A 21,283-nucleotide genomic window follows, 5' to 3' on the forward strand; every position below is an offset into this window, starting at 1 on the left:
CAGTGATTGATTTTCAAGCTAAATGAGTTAAAATGCATTTCACAAAGCTCTTAGCTACATTTTTAGCTCCTTTGGATGGATCATTATTGGTGATCTGTGTGTGAAACTAGAAGATTAGCCGTGTGTAACATTGGAGTTTAATCCACTATTTCTGTACAGCATGTGAGTCCACCTCAATGCATCTTTTAAAGTGTTGGTGCACTTGTTTTACTGTACTTTACAGTTAATGTATGGTGTGTTGACACAGGAAATGTGAAATATCCTCATATCTGAGAGGTGTTTAACAGTCTAAGTTTGAAAAAACATCATCATCTTGAGTCTACCCACTTCTGAAAACATTTGTTCAAGGCATTATCTTTTTATAAACACTTGTCAAGAAAGTGTAGTCGTCAGAGGAAGTGTTGTAGAAACTCTTAAGCGAAAATGTTGCTTGAACAACTTATCCCAGTTTTTGTTAATGCTACATGGCAGAAACAGCTTCAGTGGCTTTTTACTGTGCACAGTCACACTCTGAAAAGTGTCACATGCTATTTAAAAGTGACTGAATCCACAGCACTGTGCACCCACTGGAAAGAATATGTGGGTGCACATCCCGGAGCCCAGTTGTGACCTGTTTATATCAACGAGTGTTAAACAAATGGGCTCTATTGCAAATTATAGTTTACAGTGTGATATCGTACTGGCCCATCTGGCTTTTGCTAGATGAACATTTTCACCATACATTTAAAAGCTGTGGGTGTCAGTACACAAATTACAGCTTTAAATCACAAGTTGACACCAAATTGCCCAGACTGCCATGATTTTTTCCTTAAACAGAAAATGGTAAAAACATTATTTTTACTCTGCTCATTCATACAGTTTTTTGGTTTCCTGTGATTGATTACAGGCTCACAGTATGGGACTGGGAAACAAGTTCAAGGAGGTGAAGAAGGCCTACGCTGAAGCCAACAAACTACTGGGAGACCTCATTAAGGTGAGACTTAAAGATGATGCAACACAAGTCCCTCAGCTTATTTTCAGGAGTGTACCCAAGCTGCACACTTTTTGCTTGCAGTGTGCGCTGCTGGATGTATGCTGTGTCACCTGTAGGTTTCTGATGAGACACTTTGAAGCTTCACTGCCATCTTGGCAGTTATTGGAGCCATAAAATCCTAATTTGACTTGGCAGACAAGACTGAATTGCAAGCTCTGTGATTCAAGAGCAGCACATCACTTAAAATAGTTCATAATATTATCCCATCATACAGAACAGATTAAACAAGTGGGAAAATAAACAGCTCTGCATCTTAAATGACTGCACGCACAAAGCGAGGAACATTGATGCATTTCAACTATAAGGGTGTTTCACTTCACTTCCTTTCTGAATGATATCCAAGACAAGTTAGGAGGTATGTACTAGGAGGTACTCCACAAAAGTACAAGTTTTACTTTGGCATGTATTTGACATTCCTCCATTGGCGTTTCTCTCACACTGACTGCTTCTGCCAAGCTGCCCCTCTTTCTTTGCTTGGCTGAGCCAAACGATCCCAGATTAAGTTTGGTACATCCACCGTTCTGTGCTGTCTGGATTCACTTTCAGCCTCACAGTGTGTTTGACCCTCTCTGGCTTCCTTGGCCTTTGCGGGTAGTTTTCTTACTTCATTCACCTTTTTTGTCGTGTTGCCCTTTCCTTAACTAGACATTTTTATCCTTAACCTGACGAAATGTATCCTACCTATTCTGTATCACTTTCACTGTCACTCACAGGGTCATAAGTAGAGAAACTCCAACTTTTATTTCACTAAAATAGTTTTATTCAGGACTCTCTGCAGTGATACTTTTGTCTTCTTTGTACTGGCTTACTCTATGTTAATTTGGGTACAGTGAACTAGTTTTTGGTTGATTTCCTGAAGGGCACATTAATCGTAGTCATGGAGAGAGAGCTCAATAGCCAATTCTACAGTCAACAATTTCATTCTCAGCCTAAATTCACCTCATGCCTGGCTTTTTGTTTTTCATTATCTTTCATTAATTCCTTTGTATTTCTTCCTTCATTATTTACCATCACAGCTTAGTAAAAGATTCATCCCTCTTTCACCGTGTTCACACTCACTCTGTAATTGTTTTGTTCTCTCATTTGCATTCTCTTTCTTTATCAAGCCGCCCTCTCACCTTTCGCTTTCTCATTCCATTGCTGCCTTACACACATTTATTCCCCAGCCATCTTTCTTATTTTGCTCTCTCTCGTCACAGACGTGCTCCCATGGATTCCCTATTACTCTACCTTTCCTCTTTTTTCTTTTTTTTACACCATATCTGTCTGTCTCTCTCTCAATTTTCCTTCTTGGGTCCGTTCTCCCTAATTTTCTTTCCCCCTTTCTGCTCTCCTCATCAATTCCTCTCCTCCCAACCTCCCCTACCCTCTCCCCATGCTCTCTATCAATTCAATTAAGGCTCGGCGGGCTTCACTGCACAATCCAATGTTGGCTTAATGTGCCTACGGGTCCTGCTATGCTCTCTGTTGTATCCTGTTAGCTTGACAATGGCTGCGTCTCTCACACTGTTGGCTTGTCGATAAGGGAGAAGGAGTGCTCTTGTCAGATATAGATATTAAGTAGACAAACCTCAGTGGCAACAGGGAGACCAACCAAGGTATATACTGTATGTTGACCCTGATCTCCCACACACAGCAGAGCTGTGGATGAAGGATTGTGCTTGTCAGAAGACCATTATGCACCAAATGTTTAAGATATTACAGATATTTACAGGACTGATTTTAATCAAGCACACTGCCCAAACCCACCATTAAAAAGATAAACAACTCTAATTATGTTAGATTTTTTTTTTACAATTACTTTTTACATTTAATCATCATCAAAGCATTTGCATAAAAATTATTTCAATTAAAGGACCAGTGTGTAGGATTTAGTGGCATCTAGCGGTGAGGTTTCCCCTCACTGGGAACAGATTACCCCAAAGTGTGTAGGGAAACTATGGTGGCCGTGAAACTTTCTCTTCCCTTCGTGGAAGAGGACCTGTTCCCTATGTAGATAGAAAGAGCTCATTCTAAGGTAACAAAAACACAACAATTATTATTTTCAGGTGATTATACACCAATTAAAACATACTTATGAATATTATATTTAATTTCTGCCAAGTCCATTCTGCTAGATGCCACTAAATTCTACACACTGCACTTTTAAAGTGATTTCTTACTTTCATAAGCATGTTAATTCCTTTTTAATTTAATTTTTAATTATTTTTTTGTTGTTGGTTTAGCAGCGGGTGCCATGTCCTGAATTAAGAAATCAAGATATTTATACAGGATGTCTCTAAAATGAGACAACTCCTGGTTAAAAGTTAAAAAAGACTTCAGAAGATTTATATGCGTATTCTAAATTAAATCAAAATCTGAGACTTTAAGACTTTAAATTGATATGATAAAATGTTCATAAGCCTGGCTGTTTAGTTTAATATTAATTTCAGATGTGCAGCTTAGTATAATCATTACATTGCCTGCTGTGCAACCAATGCAAATCCACCAATTCATTCGCAATTATAAAGGACTTCTACTCAGCGAAATGAAGGGGTATAAATACATCCATCGTCTCCAGTTTTCTTCAGCATTAATGGTGCTCAGTTTATAGAGAGAGTTTGAGGTCAGAGAGCCATCGCATGCCTGTTAATGTATCATGCAGCAGCCGTGAAGCAAGGGAATATAATGAGTGACAGTGGATGTTTGCCACACTGCTCACTGCAATAAGACAGGGTCAGGTGCAGCTAGCGCATGTGGGATGTGGGCAGTGAGTCAAAGCACAAGTTGGGGTCAACTGTATGTGTGTATTAGCTTGTTAAATTTATGTGAATCACAACGGAAAGCAGATGCAGAATAGAGAAGGCAGGGTATAAGTATTGTCAGGATGTTGTACATTGTATGTACTGCATGACTGCATGCTTTAAATTTTTCAGAAGCCTCTTAAGGCTAAGACCATTGTACTTCTACTGAGCTTTTTATTTTGTGAGGTATTTTTAAATTTAAATTGAAGCTACAGTACTTCTCAGATATATCACATCTGTCAAGAGCTGTCTTAAAATAGTTGATTTTGCTTGTTTTAAATCAATATTGTCAAACATATCATCATCTTAAATATTTAATTGTTTTATTTGCTTTATGCTGTATTTTCCCCCATTCTTTATTTAATATGGATGACTGAAATGGTGAAATTCAGGGCTGTTCTCTGGAAGAAATTGGGAAAAAAAAAAAATCAGGAAAAACAAACATTGAAAAGTCTGTCTGTCTGGTGAAGAAACCTTGAAAAAAGAGAACAAGTGATGCAGCTGAGTGGTGAACTGCTGGAGGACAGGGACAGACGAATTTTATTGTTTTTTTGTCCTCCTTCCCTCATCATCCTCCCGGTCACGTAGCGGTGCCCTCGCAATCACCACAATGTTGTAATATCACCTGAACAATATGAAGTTAAAGCGAAGATGTTAATAAGTTATCCCTACTAGTTCTGGAGCTACTTATCGTTTTTGCTTGAGGGTGAATTAGCTGAAGCAACAGAGAAATCAGGCAAAACATACATGAACAGATGCTACAGGCACCGTTTTAATAATGTAATCTGACAATTCTACACATACAGTAAATTGTTCTCATGTGTGTATGTTTCATTGAAGTACTTGAGGTATTCACATAACATCCCATAATTTACAGGGATGTTTGATTAATCAGCTATTACAGTATCAAGTCAACAATCATTTTCAGCATCTCGCAGAGGGACCGCATGAGAGTTTTACAAATGAATCAGTTTAGCAGAGAAAAGAAGAAAAAAAAACAACTTTGTGTCTAGTGCTGCAAGTAATGATTATCGTCATTATCAATTCATCTACAGATCATAGCCTTTAAAATGTCAACGAATAATGAAAAATGTCCATCACAAGTTTCCAAAGCCCTTGGTGGCGTCTTATTCTGTCTGACCAATAGTCCAAAACCTCAAAATATTCAGCTTAATTTCACAGAAGACTATGAAACCTAAAGTAAAAAATATTCACATTTGAGAAGCTGAAACCTGTAAATTTTTGCCATTTGTGCATCAAAAAATTACTTAAATTTCTCTAGACAAACTGTTTTTCAACAGTTTGACCAACAGTCTAATCTTTCGTTATGGAAAGTCCTGAAACTGTCTGTGACTTACATACAGCTGGAACTGAAGTTTACTGTTGGATGCATCTTTATGCATCTCTCCTTTTCTGCTGCTATTTTCTTTCTCGCTCTGCTACATCTGTCACAACATGAACTCGTCAGTATAAGGAGGACAAGTGGTTTATGTATTTGTGTGCTTGTGTGTGTCTTTCTCCCTTACCTCACTTACTCTGTCACTTTCCTTTTGCAATTACAGGCACATTTTCACTCACCTCCACACTCTTAAAACACACACGGTCTCTCTTGCTTGGAGGTGGAGCACCTCCTTGTTTTGCCTGTGGCGCTGCAGATGTTTATTGCTTGTGTCTGTTTGCCTCTGTCTCTCCTCCCTTTGCGTCATCTGTCCATCCCTTTCTTTCTCCCCCTCTCTTACTCTTCTTGTCACTCTCTTCGTCATCCCGTCTGCCGCTCTCTCCCCGCTTTCCCTCTCCACCTTCATTTTGCCTCATCTCCTCCTTCATCGCTGCCTCCCATCTTCCCTCATTTCGATTAGACTTCCTTCATGTATCCCTAATCTTTCTATCGTTTCCCCACTACTCCTCCCCCTCTCTCTCTCTCTCTCTTTGAGTCTCTCGTTATCACTCCTCTCTCCTGTCTGCTCCTCTCCTGACAGGTACCATTCTTCACTCTGCTCCTGCCCTGGCTGGTTAGCATTGCAGAGAGAGTGTGTGTGTGTGTGTGTGTGTGTGTGTGTGTGTGTGTTGTATACTTTACTTCTTAATCTCACACACTCACACATAAGCAGAAACACTGTTCTGGATGATATAATCCTTTGCCCATTGGGGGAGTTCAGGTTTGGATAGACTAGCATTTCAAAACAAATATGAGCAAAGCACACGGAGACATACAAGCACACACACACACACACACACACACACACACACACACACACACTAAACTGTACTGAATTTGTGCTGCCAGGAGTGTGGAGTTATGTAGGACCACTTAGTAAGAGATGTACATTAGTGAAAGTGAGAAAGATGGACAGAAGGTGGAAAAAGAGTAGTGTGAGAGTGTGAGCGAGAAAAGGAACACGAAGGTATTAAGAATAGAAAGAGCAGGTGGAAGTGGATGAGGGTGAAACAGGTCTTGGGTGTTAAGTGTGATAATGTGAGCCTGCGTGAGGAGGTACATAAGGTTGCAGATGAGTTTAAGTGGTGGTGAGAGAGGCATTGAAAGATCAGTGTGCCAAGTGCTGCTGCACAACAGTACTAAGAGTGGAGAGGCATTTGATGTTTCCAATTATTCAAATGTGAATTATGTCATATGGAATTAGTAAGTGTGGAAATGAAAAATTTTGACAATTTGCTCAGTATTTAAAGAGTGTTTGGTTAAAAATGTTTCTTTATAGATCATTTGTGCATGCATTTGTAATAAAATGCATTTGTAGAATAGATGACACAGAGTATTTTGATCTCATTATTCAGAAATGTTCTGAATTTTCTGGAAGACTGTCAAATATCTGTCCAGTATAAATATGAGAAATGATTTAACACTGTTGCTAGCTGTACAGCACCTGTTGTAGTTGAATAACTATCAGATCACATCAAGTGCATTTGTTTTTAGCCTCTCTAGTGGTGTCAGTTGGTTGGTCCGCCTATTTGGTGCAGACTGAAATGGATTGCAATGAAATTTGGTAGAGATGTTTGTGGTCTCCAGAGGATAAAGACTTTTCTCTAGCGCCACCGTGAGGTCAACAGTCAAAATTTAAATTCGTCAAATACTTTGCTTGATGACCAAATACCTGCTAAATTAACAACAGTCCTCAAACACTGATGTTTGAACTGACAACCAGTACCATACATACTATCATTAGTTCATACCTGAAAGTTTAGAAAAATTAAAGCTCTCATTTTTCACAGGTGACTTATGTTGATCTTTCTGCTCACACCACCCTCACACACATCTCTCAACACTTTCCTGCTCACAACACGATAAACTCTTCTGATACAGGTTACCAAGACCTTTATACTGACATCACCCATTGGCCAATTCCTGCTGTAAAGATCAAACACAGATTTTGGAACTCAACTTTAATCTTTGGTTTTACAATAAGCATTACAGCTTCACAGAGCCACTGGCATGGCTGTAGACTCTTAGTTTTGTGTCTGCAAACAGTAACGGTCATTAGTGGTCATTAGCTGCCTTCATGAACTTGATGAAAACACAGTAAATTCGTAGTTTTTGTGCTGCTCCAAAAATGATGAGCATTTCTGTTGTGGAGAGAAAAAGTAACCAAATACAATATTTTGAAATCCAAATGAACTGAAGTGTGTGAACTATATTGAACCTATTGTATCGGTTAAGGCTGAGAGGGATCGAGCCAGTCTGAGCTGAGCTTCACACAGGAACAGAGGAAATCTGATTTTTCTAACCCTGCGTGACCAGGATGTGATTTACCTCACTCCCCGTCCAAAAATATAGAAAAACTCACACATCATATATAACTCACACACAGTTGAAAATGAGATTTTCTTTTCCTGTGTGTGAGGCATCCAGAGAAAACTGGAGGTGGTGATTCATCAACAGAGATCGATAATGAGAGTAACAATCTAGCTGACACTGATGTTACTGTGGAAAAAAATATTTGGCAAGAAGGATGAGGAACAGAAGAAAGGTGTTTCATGAAAAAACAGTTAAGAGTCAACGTCTTGGCTTTTAGTGTGAAGACAGACGATAGTTAGGAGCGTGAGAGGGATGGAGTAAGAAGGATGATTCATGATAAAGAGAAGAGCAACAATTCTTAATTTTCCAGTAAAGAAAAAATTGAACAATGTACTCGGGAGACACAGGGACAGAGGAACAATGGAGAAAAGAGGTGAAGGTAGACAAAGAATGCACAGTCATGCTGCTTTCGTGTGTTTCAGATAGATTTCGAGTAACTCAGCAGTGAGCTTTTGTTCCACAGCTATACCAAGTTAATGGCCTCTCCAGGGATGTCAACAGCCCATTCAAATCTCTTAAGCTTTTCTGTAAACAGTCATTCTGTAAAAGCAATGTATCATTATCTCCTCTATTCACAAACACAATCAAACTGAGCTATAGGTGTTGCGGCAGGGAAGTGCACACTTGTTTCAATCAGCAGGAAGCATTTCTTTCTTGCATCGTGCTGGGAAAGCTCTGATTTGCTTGCGAGGCTCCTTTGAAAATGTACCCAACTGGTTGCAGACTGTAACGGGTATCATGGGCTGTTTTTAAAATATGTGTGGTGAAACAGTTATCATAACTGGTGCCATAACAACCAGCACATATGGTGAGTCACTGATGTCCTTCATGAAAGTCAGAGTTGCCTCCTCCCTGATTCTGTTTCTCATGAAATGTCTTCTTTTAGATTCAAGACTGACAAAATCACTCAGCTATTATAACTTGCTAGTGGCATGGCTTTAGGGATGGCAATGCCAGTCTATCTGCCTCAGTTCACCATATCTCAACAGTTATTGGATGGACTGACATGAAATTTGGTACAGATATCTATGGTACCCAGAGAATAAATCCTAGTGACATTGTGAAGACTTTTCATCTAGCACCACCAACAGTTCAATTTTATCCAATAAAATATCTCAACATCTACTTGATTGATTGGCACAAAATTTAGACGTTGCCAATGATTTTGGTGATTCTTAAACTTTTCCTTTAGTGCCACCATGATACTGACATTTGTGTGGTTTTTTTAGTGAATTCCTCAATAACTCTTGAATGGATTGGCATGATATTTGGTACAGACATTCATGGTCTCTAGAGGATGAATTGTGATAATTTTGGTGATCGTCTGATCGTCACATTTTCAAGTTTGCCAATATTTTGGTTCATGACCAAATCTTTACAAAGCTGATGACAGTAAGCTTAAGCTATACTTTGTGATTTTGCTAATTACCAATGTTAGCATGCTAACTTGTTAAACTAAGATGTAGATCATATTAACCATACACGCCCGCTATACATCAGCATGTTAGCATACAGGTGTGTTTTTTTCAGCAAACTCGGGCTAGATGAATCTTGCCTGAGTTTCCGACTTGGAATTTCAACTTGAATGACCACTCCATTGCACTTTTCCATGTTGGAGGCCATTTTTTTCTGAGTTCCGATTATAATAGATTGCAGCATTAGCATTTAGCTCATAGCAGCACTGTGTCTAGCCTCACAGAGCGCTAGCATAGCTGTAGCCTGTTATTATTATTTAGAGGAAGCCTGTATTACACATTTAGGGCATGGAGTTTGAAAGAAATGTGCATTTACCAGGCAGGGAGGGTGTGACAAATGAAGCTATTGAAGTTGCATTTTGCATTAAGTGTAGAATCCAGAGGGGTTTTTTAGGTTGACCCATACAAGAGATTAAAAGTCAGTGCATTTGGCCTCTGCTGCATTTTTAAGTGCAATGTTAAATTGCAGCAGTGCACTTTGAAGCTCAGAGCGGGTGCATGATGTTACACTTGGTGACAAAGTGACAAAGAATGTTATGACAAAAGACAATAATATAGTACATACAGTATATTCTTTTGTACAGCGTTTTCCTTAAAGTGTAGCATTGTATCGTTAGTACTTGTGTTGGCACTGATGAAATTTTCTATCTGTGCTTGTTCAAAGACTAAAGTGATCCCAGATCCCAGAAGCTCAGCTAGCCTCACAAGCACCTAAGTCTCAGGGGGTTGTGGTAATCCCAGAGCAGTGTTTGTGCATGATTACATGTGTGTGCATCATGTCTCACTCTGGGTAATTTGTCATCACATCTGTTAAAAACAGGTGTCAAGTTCTTTGGTGGGGAATTCTTTGGGGAATGTCAACTTGGTCTATATTTGTTCACCCATTCTCTCTTTTTTTCTCTCTGCCATCAGATATCAGCAGAATGCACTAATTGCCACAAAAATAGGCATCTTGTTTAGCACGAGCCTAGTCTTTGTTCTCTGCAGTCCTTCAGCTGTCAATGCTTAAGTTTACAGCTCTTCAAATTATGGGTCAGGCTCAAAAACAGGATTTGCTGGCTGGGTCTGAAAGTGTGAGAATAGCTTTAAATTTGAGAAAGGCTGGGTCTTGAGATGAGAGACTGAATGTTTTCTGACACATTTTTCTCCTCCCTTGATTCTTTCTTTGATATTTTCTGTCATTTTGCGGTGAAACCTGCAGGGATTGAGCACGAGTACAAAAAAAGAGTGTCTGTGTGTGAGACACCAAGGTTTCCAAAGGTGGTTGTCAGGTTTTTTTTATTGTTGGTGGATCACATTAATTGACCCCCCTCTCTCTTAAATGGTCCAAGTACCAAATGGAAGTGAACAGGAAGCCTTAAATCCGTGTCTCCATTCATTACGATAGAGGAGTAATATGTGCAATTGATATTTGCATCAGTGTCCTGTTCCCAGTCAAAAAAGACTCCACTTATCAACATTATGCAAATAGGGATTCCTATTACCATAATGATATACCATTATAAATAATGTAAGAAGGAATATATGTGATTTTAATGAATGTTTTCCTCGCTCTTTCTTCTTCCCTCTTTATTTTCAGGTTCATTCTGTTTTCACAGAGAAGACCTGTATAGTTTAGTTCATGGCTGCCAAATCTAATGATTTAAGGGACTGTATAGATGTAAACATCTTTTCATTTCTCATTCTCCTCCCCCGGCCGCCTTTTTCTCAGGGTCACCCAGTACTTAATCTTCATGGACAGCATCTTCATTAAAACAAAGACTCTGTCACCACTTCTCTCTTTTGGCAAAATCATTGTGGATGTGTATTCCTACCTGGGCAGGAAACCTAATATCATCGTTCAGAGAAAAATGGTGCACTCTGACAGACAACTGCAACCACTTATATATATTTTTTTTTTTAGAAAGACAAACACAACAACTAAAAGCAAGATTATGCAGTGGAAAACTACAATATTACCCATAATATATTCACTCTGTGTGTTTCTCTGTACAGTGCTGACGTTTGTCAGATCAACAGGCCGGTGGTCACGTACCAGAGAGAAGACATGAGATAGCCTCTCTCCATGTCCTAAACATACTGACATATCATGTGTAGTCCAATATCTTGTGCTCAGCCTGTGGTGAAATAGAAATGCCTTACTGTGCGCTGATGTGAGATAGTATTAATTTTTTATCCTCACAAAAAAGGGCTTTAACACTGACAGTAACACATATGTTTGGTACTCACAGTTCTCTTTTTTTCCTCTCTCAGGTGACTCCATCCTCAAAGATCGTTGGCGACTTGGCCCAGTTCATGGTGCAGAACAACCTGACCAGGGCTGAGGTGGAGGAGAGGGCGGATGAGTTGTCCTTCCCTCTGTCTGTGGTTGAATTCCTGCAGGGATTCATTGGAATACCACATGGAGGATTCCCAGAGCCGTTTAGATCTAAGGTACTGTAACTTGTCCTGTAAACACACACATGCAACTTTTTCCTCCTGTGTTTTAATTTCTCACATGGATTTTTGAGGATTCCCTGAACAACAATATAAAGTTCGAAGATAGTTTGGATGTAAAAGAAAGTATTCCATTTGAACTCTGTGTCATATAATGTCTAAAATTTAGAAAAACCACCCAAGATTAGTGTAACATACACACCTACATCTACAGAGGTAAATACAACATCAGTCATTTAGAGCACAAAATCCAACTCTTCATAAACTATTAATCTTGTTTTCTTCCACTTGTACTTTTTATGCGGCCAACACACAACACAAACACACACAGCCCATTTAAAGGCCCGTGTCTATGTGCAAGTGCACACACACACACACACACACACAGATTCTGTCATATGCTTGGTTACATCTGACAGTTGCGAGTCCCCAGGAGGACATTGAAAACGGTGAAGAAAACCGTGGTGTTGCTCTGTCCTCTCATCTCCTCTGTTTCTTTACCTCCGTTTGCTTCTCCTGTCTCCTCCTCTTGTGGCTGCAAAGAGCGAGGGAGAGACTCTCATGTGCATCAAGGGCCGGCAGCTTGAAGTCTCCTTAGGAGAGTCGCATGAACACACACATGCATGAATAACGACAAATTTGTCACATTCTTCCAAAAACCCACTGACATATTGACACTGTTCCGCAATAACCTGACAAAAAAATGAAAATCTGACTGTACTTTCTATTTTTTCAAGTAAGAGAAACTAGTGGATGTTTTTCCCCCCATTGATGTCCACAGATGTTTCAATATGTCTTACCAATGAGCTGGCTGGCTGGTGCGTGAAACATGAGATGTGTTAGACCCCGTTTGCACTTTTACACAAGACACTGTCACCGTATGTGGTTCAGAGTTTTGCAACTACAGTGCATTTGCAAACATTTTTGTAGAGCCTTTAACTTTTACAGAAGCTAGAAGATAATTAAAACTTAATTAATCACCAATATTCTCTCTCTTTTCATGAACAGAACTGAATTTAGGTGATGCTCAATTCCTGTTCATGAATCTGCCCTTCATCCATTCATACAGTATATTCATGCCTATTTATTTCCCTGCGGTTACCTTTTCTCCCTCACATCATTCCTCGTCTTTGTTTACCTGTCTGTGAAACTAACTCCTGCCATCCTGTCTCCTCTCCTATCAATTTGCCCTTTCTCCCGCTGTCTCCTTACCATAGTGTACAGTTGGGAGATTATATGATCAAATGTTTGTCGTTTACGGCGATAGCTTTCCAGGCAGTCCCACCCTTCACAGTCAAAGTGATTTTTCAGTTTTGACATACACTATCCAACCTTCTGTCTGCTACCTCTCTATTAGTGTCTCTCCATCTTTCTCCTGTATCTCAAAAATGTGGCATTGGAGTCCATTCCTATTAAACAAATAAGACAGTGGATAGCTTTGGTGTTTGCCTGTATCAAGTTTTCCCATTTCTGCCTTTCATTTTCACTCAGCACAGGGATCCTTCTTGAGCATACATGAATGCAAACATCTACATTTTTCGGCCTTTCATTTCCTTTCCTCGCACATCTTTTATGTATTGCACATTATCCGTGCGGCTCAGCCAGCTTGTACCATTCATTAAGGATATAAACAATGCATTATAGTGTTCGAAGTAAATCCTCAGCACACATGTAGAACTGCTGCCAATGTTTCATCTGAGCCAAAAAAGTCAAGAATCTCCCCTACAGACGTTCAAACCACAACAACAAGAGAGACAATCCACCCTTCGACGTTAAACACACACTGAGGCTTTTTCACACACAGCTCAGTGAAGAACTAGCTCTCAGATTTCAGCTTTGATACAAACTACTTTTGAGAATATTTTCATTTGTGTGCTCATTGCCTGTGTTCACACGCAAGCTGTAAAGTTTGAGGTAAATCTGATAAATCTCACTGTCACTCACTGCATATATTACGGTACATTTAGAGCATGAATCAAAATAATTGGTGTCAAAACAAGTTAAAGTTGTTTAAAGGGAAGAAATTAAAACATTATTTTATTATAAAATGACTTTCCTGAAACAGCATTAGCTTTGTAAGTAAGTGCCTCGTGACAGTCACCGACCGTCATTTACCACTGCTTCACTTCATCTGTTCATCTTACTTTCTTGTTGGAGTGTTTGTGCGTGTATTTGGATATTATTGCAAGTTTTAACTTTTTAATTAGCAGCAATACATTTTCTTTGTTGCATGCAAGACAGTAAGATATAATCATCCCTATGTGCTGTAGCTGAAGGGTTTTATACATGCAAGCAGCATGGAAGAAGTAATGTTTCTTTAATGAAGCCTTGGTGGCATTAATTAGTTAGTGAGCAGTCATTCCAGCATTATATTGCATGCTCTCATATGCATTCAAGATTGCATGCATGTGGAAACCTTTTAGGACACAAAGTGATAATTGAGGCATTTCCTTATCTTAGTTCTGTCACGCTCGGTTCATTTGCAGCGTGGACCGGACAAAGGAGAGGAAAACAAGAAAGACAGGAAGGCAAAGGAGAGAAAGAGGGGAGACGGTGGGTGGATGGATGGAGGGATGAAGATAGAGAGAGGGAATAAGGAGCCTGTCAGAAAGAAAGTCAATTTGAGAAACAAGATTATTGTAAAATACAGCACATCGCTCAGAGCGCTGCACTCAAAAAAGAAAGGAAAAGAACGAGTCACTGACAATAAAAAAAAGAGAGTGGGGGTGTTTTGTGGAGTGGTTGTAAGAGAATTGAGGAGAAAAGCAAATAACCTTGAAGGAAGAGTTTGTCTTTCCTTCATTTGTTAATGCAGTCACACACACGTCTGTGTCTGTGCCTCACACTTAAACAATCAAGCAGTTTAGGTGTAAGGCATCCTCAGAGGACACAATGTTAATGAGCAGGGACTCCAATGAGCCTGCCATCTTTGAAGTGTCTTTCTCTTGCACACACAAATGAGTCAGCTATCTTTGAACTGTTAGCTCTGTGACTAATAGCATTGCACTGGGCCCTTTGTCTGGAGATTTCCATAAGGCACACACACATGCACTCATAAATGTGCTGATATGTTTCCACGTACACACAGACAGTGAAGATATGAAACACACACTGACTGGATAACAGCAGCGCGCACACACACTTCACAAAGAAAGTATGGATATATGCACATATATGCACACGAGAGACATGCAATCAATTGAATGTTTAATTTGACAGACACACGCTAGGCTTGAAGTGTAACTTAACACATTAGCTTAGGCGATGAGTCTTTTAACCTGCATGAAACCAAGATAAAGACACACTCGCAGGTTAGGTAGCTTTGCCATTAGCTTATGCTGTTTTGTATATTTCCAGGAACATTTGCTGAAGCGCTGAAGCAGGCTAAATAGGCTAATTGTATGGAGATTTCTGCAACTTTCCCTCCCTCCCTCTGAGTGTGTGCAGGCTCTGTGCTGTCACAAGAAAACAAGAAACAAAGAGAAATAAAAACAAAGAAAATAAAAGCAAAACAGGGATTGCGCCGCATTACAGCGACCTTTAGGCGAAATGCTTGTTTTGACATAATCTCTTCACCAGACATTATTAGTAGCCTCAGATCGATTGTCTCTACAAGTTGTCAGATACCAACAACTGTGTGGGCAGATAAAATGTCATATCATTAGTCTTATTGTAGCCTCCACTTTCCATCATTGTTCCTTCTTTTCTTTTCTTTCTTTCTTTCTTTTTTTCTTTCTCTGCAGTCGTCTGTGATGGCTGATGGTTCTTTACTGGATAGAAAAAGATGGATTGAGAGAGGATGGGAGAGATAAAGGGAACGAAAGTGGAAATCACTGCAGATCTTGACACAACAGCAGTGCCACTTTTATGCAAATTTAGAAATAACTTGCATTAACAAGTTCTATATTCTCTGCAGTTCAAGTGTTTCTCTCCCGATTCAAGTCTCTCTCTCTTTTTTTTCTCTCTGTATCTCAAAACATCTCCCCATGTGTCTTCATCTTCCTCCTCCTTCTCACCCAAAGTGTCTCTGTCACTTCAGTGCTTCAACAGGTTGCAGCTTTTATCCAGATATATGGTTGTGAAGTACAATGTGAAGGTTTTACCCGTACTTTATACATTCCGCATGCATCGGGGTCACATGGGGATATTAAGAGTAGGAAAACATTTTTGAAATATCATAAAACTATGAATCAAAAGCGTTAATGTTTGTTTCCCCTTTCTGTCTTCTTGTCATGTACCCTCACTCCCTGTTTTTCTCTCACACGTCTTTAGTCATGTCTCCTCTTGCTTCATCTTCCCCTAAACTGACCTATTTTCTCTTTTTAACCTCCCATCCCAGGTGCTGAAGTCCCTCCCCCGCATCGAGGGCCGTCCTGGCGCCTCTCTACCACCGATGGACTTCAATGCCCTGGAGGAGGGGCTCCGAGCCACTCACGGTGATGAAATCACCCCTGAAGATGTGATGTCAGCAGCCATGTACCCCAAGGTGTTCCAGGAATTTAAAGAATTCACTGGTGAGTGGGCAGACGTGATAAGTGATCTTTGTATCTAGATATTTCAAAGTGTTGAAGAATGGGAATCAATAAATAGTTTTTAATTATTGAAATGTGCATTTCGATCAAATTGAATTTGTTAAATTGAACAAGCCTGGGTTCATGGCATTTGGTCTCATTATCACACACTCTCTTATATCATTCTCATTTGTATTATTAGTGGGGCTTGAAATTAGCACCAGCCAACATTCAGTCAGGAACACTTATTATAAAGTTCAGCCATTAGGTAGACATGTTTTTAATTGTTGTATTTGGCATAAAGGAAACCAGTCACTTGCTTTGGATTTACTGCATTTGAAGCCTGAATTACAACAACACACAGACTGCAGCCATCACCTAACATTGAGATGAGGAAACATACAAATAAGACACCAGAAAAGCAAAGACTTGTGCTAGATGGTGAAATAAGCAGTAACTGCAGTCAGGCAGTCAGTAGTGGCATGATGCAGGAGAAGCAGAAAACTGTGGTGGAAGTTTAATAGGTTCCCTGATAGAGGAGCTGAATTTAACCAAAGGTTATTTAAAGCACCTACAGTAACATTCAGATGCCTGGATTAACATAAGCTTAATTGTTGCTTTGAAGAGCAGAGAAATGTTAACTTCAAGCCGGTAGTGCTTTTCTGTGAGCATCTTTAATAAGTAGACTGTACACCCCTGAACCTGATCCCAACACTCAGTCTTCTCTAATTCCGCCATCACAATTAAAATGATAATCACAGAACAGAGCCTTTTGATATTAATGTCACCTCTCTATCTCCAGCTAACTTTGGACCAGTGGACTGTCTCAGCACCAGGCTGTTCCTGGATGGACCCAAGATCGCTGAGGAATTTGAGGTACCTAACTTAATACCATACACATGTATTTTGCGTAAAATGTACCAATAATAATGTCTAATGTTTTGTGAAGCTCATTGAACACTTCATTAACAGATCAGACATTCATCACAGAATCTGTATACTCCCACAGTGTATCTGTAATTATATTCTGTTACAAAAGTAGACAACGGGGAACCTGTCAGATTCGCAGCTAATGTGTATGACTACAGCTAAATAATTAGCACTCTAATACTATAATGATACTTTTAATATAAGTAATAATTAATTTAATATATTTGGTTCTTTAATTGATTCTGATATAAATTAAATTCCATGAGGAACAGACTTTGTCAGCAGGAAATGATTTTTCCATCACTGCAGATGGCTGAGCTCTGGAGCAGAGTCACAGTGAAGTGCTGATAACACAGTGGGGAGGATAGAGATATTAACACTTTATCAAGGGAACTACAAACAGCATTTCTGATCCCTCTGGCCATCAGATTGGCCTTCCTGCACAGAAATAACAGATTCATTTTGTCGTATGATGTTTGAGAGCAGCACTGAGGGGCCCATATCTCACACCAAAAATATAACTGTTACTGATTTCTAAAGCTTGTACTGTTCATTTATTCTCCAACAGGGAGGCAGTTTGACATGTGGTCTGATGAAGGAATAAAACATGCAAATAAATTAATGGTGTACAGATTTGGTAAAATAGAATAAATAGCTGGAACTTTAAACTGCAGAGCCACAAAACCTGAAACTGAATCGTTCCGGGGGAATATTGACATCTAGGTAGCAATCCATGTCCTGTCAACTCAGATATTAGATAAGCAAAATCAGCTAGCTGGAAATTGGTTTTAACATGCGTGAATATACAGTCAGCAGAAATATTTCAAGAGGGTGTGCTGATTGAAAATTTCTCTCTATACAGAGTACAGTTTAAAGATGCTGTTTTTATCCAGAAAGTGCAGCACAAACACAGAATATAACAGCAGTAACTACTTGGATGAGCAGAACTAAAGTTATTGTTCAAGTCCAGATTGAAGAGTGAATTCCAAAGAAATTGCTGAAACTACTGACTGTAATCTTTGCTACAGACGTCAGAATCAGACGTCAGATCAAAGACAAATTTTCCTTGGCTACTGAACAGGATGTTGGAAGAGTCTGTCACTCAATATGTCATCACGTAAGAAAAAAAAAAAAATTCTTGGTATGATATTCCAAACTTTTAAACTGCTCACTAAAAGTAATTGGTTATAGGGAGGATGCAGACTTGGATTTTATGGAAAGGACAATAATATACTGTTGGAAAAATACAGATTCCATAAGATTTGAGCTTTATTTTTCCTCAAGGAGTAAACTCAATCAGTCACTGCAACATACAAGACAATTATTACTTGACAGATGGGACACAAACAGCAAGATTTCTTAAAACTGCACTGTTGTTGAGCTGGATTTTATTTTGAGCTAAGGCGTTACGGTGCACCTGCTGACGTCCACCACCTCAAAAACATAACCAGTCAGGGCTGCAACACTGCAAAAGCTGTGATTGGATAGCATGGACTGCTTGTGTTTTCCTTGTTCCTACCTCGTTCTTCTTGTGTTTTGATGCTGGTGGAGATTGTTGAGAGTGAAGACGAGATTAAGGAGTTGAAGTTGAAAAAAGACTCTCAGTATTTCTCTTCCTTTCAGGAACAACATCAGGCAAAAACATCACACTGCAGACCTTATGTTTACTGTGATTGCCCCCTGAAAATGAATGTAAACACAGCGATGGTGTAGTCTCATATTCAGCAATGACATATGGTGAAATTACATATAAGTTACCTGGATGTAACTCCAGTATCTACTCCTCTTAACCCATTACGTCGACTATAAATCCTTATAGTGTGCTTTATGAGTCTTGTGTGCAGTGTTAGGTGTGTTAGGGCGGTGATGGTGTATGCAAAAACACTGTTTCTAACTTGGCACGGCAGTAGTTTGAAGCATTCATACAGGAGGTGAGACGGGTCAGAGATAATTGCTGTGATGTTTTTTTGACTGCAGCTCCGTTGTGACCTCAAAGTACTTTTGTCGTTGTGTTTCTGAGAAACAGGCGGTAGCGTGCAGGGATGGGAAACCTGTCTTTGTACTGCAGGATGAGGGAGAATCAAAATACAAAGATATGAGACCTGATGTTGAAAGACTGAAATCAGCCAATGAGAAGCCGTGGAGGCGGTGATCTGGAAGTGTGTGAAAGATTATTTAGTTTTTTTACATAATTAATTTCAAGCTTCTGAGTCCAAACAAAACTAATCATTAAGTATCCCTCTGGATTAACGATTGGAGTTAACTGCATAGGTCTAATTCTGTCAGCCAGCTGGCTAACAAGCTAGCTGTTTGTTTGGTATACATCTGCAGTAAATACCAGAATTTCCTGGTAAATTGAAGCGTTTAAGTGAAAAGTTTCAGTTTTACAAACTGTCAATAATTCCCTAAACTCCACTCCAACTTACTCCACTGGAAAACCTGCTTAACGTATTTCCTAGCTTTGAAAGCCCTGTGTTCATTGAATCTTTATTTTAAAAGGACGAATCCTTCAGTGTTCATGTTGAAGTGATGCATTTCTACTGCTGGTGTTACAGTTACATAAAATATTTTGGCTTTGTGGCAGAATTCAGTATGTGTCCACATAGACGCAATTTTGAGACCAGAGTTCAAACACAAAACCTCTTTCTCAAACAGTTGTTTCCAAGGTGTTTCTAAATCAGTGTTTGAAAGACACATTTTGTGAAGATCAGCACTCATGGACGACTGTCATGTTGAATCAGGGACAGTTGAGTCATCTCTCTATTGTTGCCCAGCGTTTATATATTTTCAGTATTTTGTGTGTGTAGCTTAAATGAAATGTGTCAATTAAGAACATTTTTATGCATGAATGAAATTCACGTTAAAAACAAGAAAGGGAATCTACAATCCCATTGGCCACTTGCTACCTTTCACCATTTTTGTCCAGATACTGCATCATTTGTACTCCTCTTTCTACCAGTATTAGTTATAATTATAATCCCAGTAAAATCACATCATTCATAATAAATCATCTTTTCCCTCCACAATATTTCAATATTTTCTCTTGATTCTCTCATTACGAGACACACACACACACACACACAGATTTAACTGACAGTGATTCAGAGCGGCCAAAGGCAACCATGTTTAATTACTGCTTCATTTTACTGCAGCAAAATGCTTCCAGGCTGGTGTTAATTGATTTTTATATTACGAGGGACACGGGGAGCACCACTATTCTGCTGCTGTATTACTATCATCAAAGAATCAGAGGCTGTATTGATTGTGCTGATATACTATTGACCCTAACGACAGGCAGAGCTCCCTGCCCCCTTTGTTGTCAATCCACCCAAGGGTGTGCATCATTTAATACATTTCCATTAGCAGGGCTAACAGAGCAGGGATTTAGTAATCTGGCAGGAGACCCACAGCTGGACCACCAACCATGTAATTAGAATAAATCCTCAAAATATTACTATATGGGAGCTTCAGCAGTTTTTGAGTATTTATTTTGGTTGAAAGCTACAGTTTGGTGTGCTGTTCTTTTCAAATTTCTACATCATACTAAATGACCTGAATCAGTTATTCTTGATTTGAAGTCCAAACAATAGTCATCAACAAATATGGGTAAAACACCAACAAAACACTTGAAGAGTTGCAGCTGTAGAGCAGGAGAGACAGATTTGATTAGTTGATTGCAGTATTGGCTCTCCTTGCAGTGAAATTGATTTTCTCACTGTTCCTTCTTTAAAATCAGAAACCTCATACTTAACCTGCCTTAGCTTTCAGTGGGTTTTTTTTTCTCTCTCCAAGTGGAAAACTTGTCATTCAAGCATTTCCCAAATGCAAAGCAGATTTTTTTTCTCCCCCTCAGTACTTAACTTGCTACTGTTTATCTAATCTCCAATCCGTCAGAGCTCTTGTCATTTTTAGAACATTCAGACAGACATTCGCATTTGTTCTCAACATCAGTCATTTCCACAGAAACAAACTTCCCCCTGTTGTCATGACGATGGGTACTCCCATCGGATCAGGTCCGATTAGCAGAACCAGGCGAGAGATGGAATGAAAACATGTCAAAAAAGAGGCCTGTCACATGCAGCACGAGATTTGTTAGTTGTTTTCCTTCTTTTCACCATGAAGAATTTCTCGAGGGTTAAAACAAGTTCCTTTATTACAAACGATTGATCTCTTGCTACTGTTGTTTCTCATCCATTTCACTTTTACGTCACGTTCATGACAGAAGGCTCAGATCATGTGTACCACTTCATAACGTGGTGGATACATTTATTTACATAATTAATCACATTTATTTTTATTGTGGT

General features: G+C 39.3%; 2 protein-coding genes and 1 long non-coding RNA gene across 7 annotated transcripts in view; 1 reads left to right on the forward strand and 2 right to left on the reverse strand.

Moving 5' to 3' along the window:
- Positions 1-11,380, reverse strand: part of LOC121889182 — a 56,091-nt gene extending 44,711 nt beyond the window's left edge. The window contains exon 1 of the mRNA XM_042400944.1: positions 11,332-11,380. Within this exon, the coding sequence (XP_042256878.1) occupies positions 11,332-11,365 (34 nt within the window). The 5' untranslated portion in view covers positions 11,366-11,380. The remainder of the gene's footprint in view (positions 1-11,331) is intronic.
- LOC121889179 (pyruvate carboxylase, mitochondrial-like) overlaps positions 1-21,283 on the forward strand; it is a 298,909-nt gene that overhangs the window by 267,471 nt on the left and 10,155 nt on the right. For all 4 annotated transcript variants that reach the window (XM_042400939.1, XM_042400938.1, XM_042400940.1 and 1 more), the window contains exons 21-24: positions 887-973; positions 11,356-11,535; positions 15,878-16,052; positions 16,852-16,925. In XM_042400939.1, the coding sequence (XP_042256873.1) occupies positions 887-973; positions 11,356-11,535; positions 15,878-16,052; positions 16,852-16,925 (516 nt within the window). The remainder of the gene's footprint in view (positions 1-886; positions 974-11,355; positions 11,536-15,877; positions 16,053-16,851; positions 16,926-21,283) is intronic.
- Positions 11,465-21,283, reverse strand: part of LOC121889183 — a 68,264-nt gene continuing 58,445 nt past the window's right edge. Inside the window, exons 3-5 of one of the 2 annotated variants that reach the window (XR_006093455.1) lie at positions 18,499-18,659; positions 12,040-12,131; positions 11,465-11,550 (exon numbers count right to left, since the gene is read on the reverse strand). This is a non-coding gene — a long non-coding RNA (uncharacterized LOC121889183). Of the gene's footprint in view, positions 11,551-12,039; positions 12,132-18,203; positions 18,660-21,283 lie in introns of those variants that run through there. The other variant, XR_006093454.1, reaches the window with a different exon arrangement.

This window comes from Thunnus maccoyii, chromosome 22 (genome assembly GCF_910596095.1).
Source record: "Thunnus maccoyii chromosome 22, fThuMac1.1, whole genome shotgun sequence".
Classification (NCBI taxonomy): domain Eukaryota; kingdom Metazoa; phylum Chordata; class Actinopteri; order Scombriformes; family Scombridae; genus Thunnus; species Thunnus maccoyii.